Here is a 10,687-nt window from a genome sequence, read left to right on the forward strand (position 1 = left end):
GCTACGCTTCTGTACTTAAATGTACAGGGTCTGAGGCAGGTGGATCCGGTTATTTCTCTGGTGCGCATTCGTGAGCAGGCTTGGGACTTTTACGGTGAGCTGCTTTCCTTCCATGTCGATCCGCAGCCGAAGAAGTCTTTCTTTTGTATTTGTTATTTTCTGTCTATTCGGATCCAGACAGTAGGGTAGCGTGGTATTCTTTTGGATGTATATTCTACTAGTTGCCCGTAGCTTGTGACACCAGGTTCTGGCACACACTTTGGTAGACGATCATTTTTGGGTTGTGTAGTCATATTATTACAGTATTCAGTTCTTCTGGTTTAAATTCCACTTTGAGTGTTTATTTCACTTATCTTAATTAAAAGCAACATAAGTATTTAGAAATGTTTCCGCAAATGGCTTGCCTGACAAGGGCGTCAGGCGCCCTCATGACCCATTGTGAAAATGGGTCGTGACACCCCAAAATCTCACTTACCAACAGAGGAAAAAGTGATATCTGATGCTAAATATTATTTGTGGAATGACCCTTACTTATTTAAAATTTGTGCAGATAATATTATCAGAAGATGTGTACCAGAAGAAGAAATGACCAAAATTTTGTATCATTGCCACGATAGAGCAGTTGAGGACATTATGCAGCAAATCGAACTGCCTTTAAAGTTCTAGAGGTTGGATTTTTCTGGCCAACACTTTTTAAGGACGCTCGTGCCTGCGTTGCACAGTGTGACAGGTGTCAAAAAACAGGTAATATCACTAACAGAGATGAGATGCCATTGCAATCAATACAAGTGTGTGAAATATTTGATGTATGGGGAATAGATTTCATGGGTCCTTTTCCTTCATCTCATTCTTTTGAATATATCCTTGTGGCTGTGGATTATGTTTCAAGATGGGTTGAAGCCATCCCAACAAGGAAAAATGATGCTCAAACTGTGTGCAATTTTCTCAAGAAAAATATTTTTACCAGGTATGGTACACCACGAGTCATCATTAGTGACCAAGGGTCTCATTTCATGAATAGACAATTTTCAGCATTATTGTCAAAATATGGTGTGACTCACAAAACAGGAACACCATACCATGCACAAACACAAGGTCAAATTGAGGTTTCTAACCGTGAATTAAAAAGAATACTTGAAAAACGGTTGGAATCTCCAAAAAAGACTGGGCTTCAAAATTAGATGACATACTATGGGCATATCGAACGGCATTTAAAATGCCAATTGGTACGTCTCCATATCGATTAGTCTTTGGAAAAGCTTGTCATCTTCTTGTTGAATTAGAACACAAAGCTTTTTGGGCGTTGAAAGCATTGAACTTTGAATTAAACTCTGCTGGTAAAAATAGATTTTCTCAGGTGAATGAATTGGAAGAACTCAGATTAGAAGCCTATGAAAATGCCAAAATTTTTAAAGAAAAAACAAAAAAATGGCACGACAATTTAATCCGACAGAAAACTTTTAAAATTGGAGATCATGTACTTCTATACATCAGTAGACTCAGGCTATTTCCAGGAAAATTAAAATCCAAGTGGACGGGTCCTTACAATGTTACAGATGTTACTCCATACGGAGCAATTGAAATTCAACAAACCAATGGTGGAGACAATTTTAAGGTAAATGGTTACAGGTTAAAATTATATTTTGGAGGGCATTTTGAGCAACAACCATCTGTCACTTTAATAGATTGATGAAGTCTACAATTAATAAGTCGAGCTGGCGACATTAAACTCAGAACTATGGTTCCTTACCCGTAGTCATTGAGGGTGAAGCAATGGAGCCTCATAAGTCCAACATAGATTTAAATAGTTAAATGCTTAATCAATTGATCTGGTTAATATCCAGGTTATTGTACAACCAGAACATCTCATGAAGGCCTCTACAAAAACAGAGTCACCTATACAGGAGTAACTCTATGGTGATCGGTATGCCTAAGTAACTGGTTGGTTAACCATTTAATAATATAATTCATATGTTGGCACAGGTAATTTTCTAGTTTATATACAAACTAGACTTGTTATTTATACGCAAAAGGTGTGTGGCTGCAGTTTCTTTCAAGCTTTCTTCTGTAGATAGATAGATAGATATTTTTATCTATATATATATATATATATATATATATATATATATATATATATATATATATATATATATATTAGATCTTTTTTAATAATTATGCCTCTTGTANCCGATCACCGCAGCTTACAGCATTTATTCAAGCAGAGGGATCTCAAGTTGAGACAGCGCAGGTGTCTTGAGCTGCTGAAGGATTATGACATTACCATTCTTTATCATCTGGGCAAGGCGAATGTGGTCGCGGATGCCTTGAGCAGAAAGACGGAGAGTATGGGAAGTAGCTTGGCATTCATTCCAGCAGAGGAGAGGCCCCTAGCTCTGGACATCCAGTCCTTGGCTAACAGACTTGTGAGGTTGGACATTTCAGAGTCCAGCCGAGTTCTAGCATGTGTGGTTGCTTAGTACTCGCTATTGGGGGAGATTAAGGCCCGACAGCTTGATGATCCACATTTGGCAGTTCTCAGAGAGACGGTACTTCAGGGAGGTAACAAGGAGGTTTCTATTGGCGAGGATGGCGTTTTGCGACTCCAGGGTCGCCTGTGTGTTCCTAATGTTGATGGTCTGAGGGAGAGGATCCTAGAGGAGGCACACAGTTCGCGATATTCTATCCACCCGGGGGTTACGAAGATTATCGTGATTTGAGGCAGCATTACTGGTGGCGGGGGATGAAGAAGGACATAGTGAGGTATGTGACTAAGTGTTTGAATTGCCAGCAGGTCAAGTATGAACATCAGAGGCCAGGTGGGCTACTTCAGCAGATGCCCATACCAGAGTGGAATTGGGAACGCATCACCATGGACTTCGTAGTAGGGTTACCGCGGACTTTGCGGAAGGTTGATTTAGTGTGGGTCATTGTGGATAGATTGACCAAGTCAGCCCATTTCATCCTAGTGGCGACTACTTATACAGCGGAGAGGTATGCTCAGATCTATATTCGGAAGATAGTTCGATTGCATGGTGTGCCGGTTTCCATCATATCAGACCGAGGCCCTCAGTTCACTTCCCATTTCTGGAAAGTCGTGCAGAGTGAGTTGGGGACTCGCGTAGAGCTTAGCACAGCATTCCATCCCCAGACCGACGGACAGTCGGAGCGGACAGTGCAAATCTTGGAGGATATGCTTAGAGCATGTGCGATTGATTTTGGAGGGCAGTGGGATCAGTTCTTGCCTCTAGCAGAGTTCGCATACAACAACAGCTATCAGTCCAGCATAGAGATGGCCCCGTATGAGGCTTTATATGGTAGACGTTGTCGTTCTCCTATCGGGTGGTTTGAGCCTGGTGAGGCTAAGGTACTTGGCACAGATCTGGTACAGGATGCCTTGGATAAGGTAAAGTTGATTCAGGAGAGGCTTCGCACAGCTCAGTCCAGACAAAAGAGCTACGCGGATCAGAAGGCATGGGATGTATCATTTATGGTGGGCGAGAAGGTTCTCTTGAAAGTCTCGCCCATGAAGGGCATTATGAGGTTCGGGAAGAAGGGCAAGTTGAGCCCAAGGTTTATTGGCCCCTTTGAGGTGTTGAGGAGAGTTGGGGAGGTTGCTTATGAGCTTGCCTTACCCCCTAGTTTATCAGGAGTTCACCCAGTCTTTCATGTTTCGATGCTTCGGAAGTATCATGCCGACCTATCCCACGTGTTGGAGTTCAGCACCATTCAGCTAGATGCGAGCTTGGGCTATGAGGAGGAGCCAGTTGCTATTATTGATAGACAGGATCGCCAGCTGAGGTCCAAGAAGATTTCTGCGGTGAGAGTCCAGTGGAGGGGCCAACCGATCGAGGAGGCGACCTGGGAGTCCGAGGAGGACATGCAGAGCAGATATCCCCACTTATTCAGCAGTCCAGGTACTTTCCTATGTCCGTTCGAGGATGAACGTTTGTTTAAGAGGTGGAGAATGTAACGACCCGACCGGTCGTTTTGCCTTTTAGAACCCCGTTCTCCTAAATAAAGCCTCCCGTACTTGCTTTAGCTAATTTACGACCTGCGGGGGCGATTGGTTCGGGGATTGGAAGGGTTTTGAGTAAAAAATCCATTTGCTTCTTTAGGATTTCTTAAAAAGACCAAGTTTGACTTCGGTCAACATTTTGGGAAAACGAGCCCGGATTCGTGATTTGACAATTTCTGAGGGTCCGTGGGAAAATATGGGACCTAAGCGTGTGTCCGGAATCGAATTCCGAGGTCCCTAGCCCGAGTAATGAATTTTTATCTAAAATTGTTTAATTGAAGCTTTAAGGAATTAAAGAAACTAAGTAATCATTGATTCCCTAGGTATCAGGCTCGGATTTTGGTTCCGAAGCTTGGTACAGGTCCGTAATGTCATTTAAGACTTGCCCGTAAAATTTGGTGTCAATCTGAATAGTTTAAGGGCGTTTTGACCCGTTAGAGGAGAATTAAGAACTTGAAGATTCAATAGTTTGATTCATTTGGTTTTAGGGGGTGATTCCGAGATTTAGCGTTGTTTTGGGAGTTCCGAGGGTTCGAGTAGGTCCGCGGTGATTTCAGACTTGTCGGTATGTTCAGGCGGGGCTCGGGAGCCCCGAGCGTCAAACGAGCGAGGTTCGAGCGAAATAGAAAAACTTAGGAAGGGCTGAAGATTTTGCTGCTTCTGTCATAACCGCATCTGCGGTTCTTGAGCCACAGAAGCGGGACCGCAGATGCGGTCAGGCCATAGCAGAAGCGAAAAGGGCAAGCCAAGGAGAAAATCGCTGAAGCGGCCCAGGGACCGCATAAGCGGTTCCGCTTATGCGACCCCCAGATTGCAGATGCGGTCCAGTTACTTTAGGCCCAAGCCGCAGAAGCGGCCCATTAACCGCAGAAGCGGTTCTGCATATGCGGGCCTCAGACCGTAGAAGCGGTCCAATCCCCTCTTGCCCAGTTCCGCAGATGCGGCCCCATCTTCGCAGATGCGGGACCGGAGATGTGGTCCCCTAACCGCAGAAGCGGGAATCGCTGGGCAGTGGCCTTCATTTAATTCGAACTCAAACATCACTTTTCATTTTACACTCCACACTTAGGCGATTTGGGGGCTTCCAAAGAGAGGATTTCAACATAGCACTTCAAGGTAAGTTACTCCCATTCATTATTAGTTTAAATACATGTATATTAGGTAGATTAAACACTAAAAATTAGATAAAATCAAAGGGTTAGAGCTAGACCTAGGGTTTCGATAGAATTAAGATTTAAGCATGGAATTTGTTATGAAATGGACTAGAATTTATATATTATTGATCCTTAGGTTGTAGAGAACATTTTCCTTCGAAAAATATCGGAATCCGGGCACGTGGGCCCGGGGTCGGAATTTAGGAAACTTGTGGAAAAGGTTGGGAAATTACTTAAATAGTTAGAATTCGACCTTTTAAGCCTTTATTGACTAGTTCTTACCTATTTTAACTAGTTTGTGATCGTTCGGCTTCGAATTAAGAGCTTGGGCTTGTTCTCGATATTGGGAGCGCGCTTTGGAGCGAGGTGAGTCTCCTTTCTAACCTTGTAAGAGGGAATTGTCCCCATAGGTGTAATAACTGAATAATTGTTGCTAAATGCGGGGGCTACGTACGTACTAGGTGACGAGAGTCCGTGCGTAGCTACTATGATATTAATTGTATGGGTAGTTTAGGACCCACATCATGCCTAATTTGAAAGTATCTCTTATTTAAATTGCCACTATGATCATTCATGATATGCTACAAACTTAAAGGAAATATAAGTGAACGTATGAACTTGTTAAGCCTTGGTAAGAGCTTCCTGGTTATGAACCTTCGTGTGTATTCTTGATGTTTTCTTGATATTTATGGATAGAGCCGATCGCCTCGGTGAGAATAGACGCATCTATGGTTCGTGCCGTTCGACCCTCGGCAGTGCACATTTTAATTCTATTGGAGCGGGCCGTCGACCTCGGTGTGATTGCATATGATATATATATATATATATATGCTGATACTTGAACATGACATGCCTACTTGCTTAGAAATTGAAAATGTAAAATGGAAACTGAAATAGGACAAGAATGTGATTATTGCTCTTTGTTATAAATTGTTGAATATTGGTGACTTTCATGCTTAGAATAGCACAATTATATTATATTATCTTGACCCTAGTGAGTATCAAGTCGACCTCTCGTCTCTACTTCTTCGAGATTAGGCGGGATACTCACTGGTACATATTGTTTATGTACTCATGCTACGCTTCTGTACTTAAATGTACAGGGTCTGAGGCAGGTGGATCCGGTTATTTCTCTGGTGCGCATTCGTGAGCAGGCTTGGGACTTCTACGGTGAGCTGCTTTCCTTCCATGTTGATCCGCAGCCGAAGAAGTCTTTCTTTTGTATTGTTATTTTCTGTCTATTCGGATCCAGACAGTAGGGTAGTGTGGTATCCTTTTGGATGTATATTCTACTAGTTGCCCGTAGCTTGTGACACCAGGTTCTGGCACACACTTTGGTAGACGATTATTCTGGGGTTGTGTAATCATATTATTACAGTATTCAGTTCTTCTGGCTTAAACTCCAATTTGAGTGTTTATTTCACTTATTTTAATTAACAGTACCATAAGTATGTTAGAAATGTTTCCGCAATTGGCTTGCCTGACAAGGGTGTCAGGCGCCCTCATGACCTATTGTGAAAATGGGTCGTGACACCTTTAAACCTAAGGGTTCAGCCTAGTCCTTACCACATAGGAATAGTGGTCCTAAATTCCCTCCAGGACTTATAGGACGGGACAGGTAATAGCACGCAATAAGTATTCGTGACCAACTCACGCGTTTAATAACCTTTATGGGGTGGGAAGGGTAGAATATGGAGATGATGATCACGTGATAACACCACACGTATAATTGGTTACCGGGTGTTGCGTGGATGATCCATATTAATCATAAACCTAGGACCCCTCTCCCTCTGTTTGCTTTCATCTCTTCTTGTAAAACTATTCAATTTTTTTTTCATAAATTCCTGCTCTCCCTGCTTACTTTCAAAAGTTTTTCAACTTATTTGCAATGTGGTATATTCGAACCCTTAATTGTTTACTTGATTATGTGAAGTCACAATATAAAATGGCCGGGAACCACACTAGTGGATCTTGAGGGGTGCCTAACACCTTCCCCTCGAGATAATTTCTAGCCCTTACCCAAACTCTGGTTCTTCAAACTCAAACCCTTTCCTAGTGTCCTAATGCACTTTAATCATTAGGTGGCGACTCTTCTAAATCTCAAACCCAAATTTCCAAAAGGAATAGAGTTGTCCGCCCGAATGTCGTAAACCCGATTTCGCGAGAAAAAGGTGGCGTCGACAGCATGGCGACTCTGCTGGGGATTCTTTAGGCTTTTACCATTTCATGTTATTTGTGACTATAGTTTCTTTATTGCCTTTATTTAGCGTCTTTATCTCTCTTCTACTTCGAAATTGACTTGGATTTTTGTTTCTTTTTCTTTAATGCTTTCTTTTACCGCTTTCCTTCAATATTGTTGTAATTATGAGCAATTATTGTAATCATTACTTTATGAACGTGCAAATACATGACAACTTGTTTCATTCTTGTAATTGCATCCTCAACATCATATTCCACTCGTGCCAAACAAATACCATAGCAACGCTTATAATGAGTGGTTGCGCCCTTCCGATATTACACCCCCTAAATTTGGCAAAGGCGTATTTGCGGTAAAACCAGTCGATCAGCGGTGCAGTCGACGGTTCCGTGCCTTTCCCTCTTGAGTTGTCCGCTCAAGGGTACCGGTCTAACACCGCATAGAAACCTTACTTAGTTCAAATGTGCATGCATCAGTGTCAAACCTAGTCGAGTCAGTTATGTTGTCCGCATAATGACTCTTTAAGATAGCCTTGTCCAAAGTCCACTGGGTTTCCTTGAAACCCAAACGGACGCCACCATATTCTGTGCATTTATTTGGAGAACTAAATGCTTTAATGCTAATTATTGGTTTAAATAGTCGAGTCCGGTGGGGGGTATGGTCTTAACCCTTTTGTTTTGCAGAAAATGGAGAACAAAGTCCCCGACTTCGGTATGGTCAGTATACCCTCACTCTGGCTGACCTGGTGGAGGAATCTCCCATCAAGTGACCAAATCAATGAATTGAAAGAGAGGGTCACCAAGGCTAGTGAGAAGCTGGAATATCTGGAATACAGTCTGCTGGAGTTGGAAGGAAAAGTGAGGAAAAGAGTCACTGATTGCCAGAACGCTGAGGGAAACGAAGGAGAACGCCTGGCAAAGGCATTTTTACTGGTGAACCTACGCGAGCTGGAGGATTTGATCAACGAGAGCATTCAACCTGGGGAAGGCCCTTCTGGGACCAAATAGATAGGAATTTGCCTTTCCATTCATGAATGTAATAAGGCCAATGGCCATTAATGACATTTTATTTCCTGCAAATTTTAGTGTCGTTTTGGGACTCGCCTTATTTTTATCAATAAAATGAGGCATTTAGCATTATAAGTTCTCCAAATTAACTTGTCGCTAGGCCTACCTCGGGCACAATGAGGCACCCAAATTAGGACACGATTTATATTCTTGCACTGTGTGTTTAAATACTGCAATGTTTTTCTCCTCATGATCCTCACTAACTTGTTACCTTGTTTTGTTTTTACTTTTATTTATTCCCCTCCCGAAAAGGTTAGTTCATGTACTCTGGCATCATCATCTTACTCCACAAGATCTAAGGGCCCTCCACCTCCTCCTCCTCCGAGTCCTATCAGAAATAAGAACAAGGGAAAAATGGAAGATTTGAACAACTCGGCCGAAAGGGTAGAGATTCCTTAGGGTATTCAGGTTTCCAAAGAAAGTGCCGCCCAACTTGAACAAAAGTTATTGAAATTTCAGGAAGAGCTGGACCAAGTTCGGAACTTGGCAAACTTATCATTTTCCCTCACTACCCCAAATGCCAACTTTCCCAACGCTCAAAATCCTACACCTCCACAAAACATCCCGGAACCACAGGAGCAACCCGCTCCCCATCAACACTGCAACACATGTCACACTTCAAACAACACCCCACTACTCATTCCCGAACCGCTAAACTCCACAAATGATTATCCCCACAACACCCCCATCTATGTGGAAACCATACCACAATATACTCGACCTATTTCAAGCACGCCGGAGTCTGATGACAAAGACTCTCTTATCAGGAATCTGGCCGTGGAACTCAAGAAGCTGACTAGCGGAGTCCAGGGTGTTGAAGGAAACAAAGGTATCGAGGGGCTGAATTATGAGGACCTTTGCATTCAGCCAGATGTCGAACTTCCTGAGGGGTACAAACCTCCCAAGTTTGAAATGTTTGATGGCACAGGATATCCCAGAGTTCATTTGAGGACATACTGCGACAAGCTGGTCGGAGTAGGAAAGAATGAAAAGGTTCGCATGAAGCTCTTCATGAGAAGTTTGAAAGGGGATGCTCTATCTTGGTACATTAGCCAAGACCCCAAGAAGTGGACGAATTGGGTAGGTATGGCGTCCGATTTCATGGACAGGTTCAGATTCAATTCGGAAAATGCGCCAGACGTATTCTACATCCAGAACTTAAAGAAGAAACCCACGGAGACATTCCGCGAGTATGCTACTCGTTGGAGATTAGAAGCTGCTAAGGTCAGGCCGGCATTAGAAGAAGAACAGATGAACAGGTTTTTCGTCCGGGCTCAAGACCCACAGTATTATGAGAGGTTGATGTTGATTGAAGGCCAGAAATTTTCCGACATCATCAAGCTAGGGGAGAGGATCGAGGAAGGCATTAAAAGTGGTATTGTCACTAACTTTGAGGCATTGCAGGCCACCAACAAGGTTCTACAGTCCGGCGGCGCATCCAAGAAAAGGGATGTAAGTGCCGTGATGGTTGCACAAAGAACGAAATCCCCAATAAAATACCAAACCTACCCGATATCTCCTCTCGCATATCAACCTACCCCAAATTACCAAGCACCCTCGCCCACTTACCAAGCTCCACCACCTGCTTACACATCATCTCCACCCCCCACATATCAACCTACCTCATCAAGATATTCCCAACCCGCACCCGTCTACCAAGCCTATAATGCTCAACCCTCTCACTATCAATCACCTCCCACACGCCAAAACTTCCCTAGACCGCGACCTAGCTTCAACCGTAGACCTCCCAAACAATACACCGCCATCGCCGAACCAATCGACCAGCTGTATGAAAGGCTCAAAGCCGCTGGTTACGTCACCCATATCCCTGCCATAACTCCAGAAAATCCTTCCCAATGGGTCAACCCGAACAAAACCTGTGCATACCATTCCGGCATGAAGGGCATACCATTGATGAGTGCCGATCTATGAAAGACAAAATCCAAGCTCTAATTGACAACAAAATCATCGTGGCCAAAGAACCTGCTCCTAATGTTTGAAACAATCCCTTGCCTGATCATAAGTGTGGTAGTGTGCATATGATTGAAGTGGAAGATGATTGGGACCCCAAGGGGTCAATTAGATTAATTGTCGATGGTGACGAGCCCAAGAAACCAACCGTCACATTGAATCCAATTGTAGTCCAGATCTAGCCCTCTGGGGATGCTGAAGTAAACATGTCTGTGCCTCTTGAGTTTGAAACACCGTCATCCAAAAGGACCGCAGAGCCGATTGAGGTGGAGTTTGGGTCTCC

General features: G+C 43.4%; 1 protein-coding gene across 1 annotated transcript; it reads left to right on the forward strand.

The window, feature by feature from the left end:
- Positions 1,217–1,910, forward strand: LOC109234606. Its single transcript, XM_019400662.1, has 2 exons — positions 1,217–1,615; positions 1,845–1,910. Exons 1-2 carry the CDS (start codon positions 1,217–1,219, stop codon positions 1,908–1,910), a joined length of 465 nt encoding a protein of 154 aa, XP_019256207.1.

Source organism: Nicotiana attenuata, chromosome 1, assembly GCF_001879085.1.
Source record: "Nicotiana attenuata strain UT chromosome 1, NIATTr2, whole genome shotgun sequence".
Classification (NCBI taxonomy): domain Eukaryota; kingdom Viridiplantae; phylum Streptophyta; class Magnoliopsida; order Solanales; family Solanaceae; genus Nicotiana; species Nicotiana attenuata.

What these genes read in the sequence shown, in the direction of transcription:
- LOC109234606 (XM_019400662.1), top strand. Translation starts at nt 1,217, where the DNA reads ATGCCAATTGGTACGTCTCCATATCGATTAGTCTTTGGAAAAGCTTGT. An exon ending in ATGGTGGAGACAATTTTAAG is followed by an intron (nt 1,616 to 1,844) that starts GTAAATGGTTAC and finishes GTTAATATCCAG; the next exon opens with GTTATTGTACAACCAGAACA.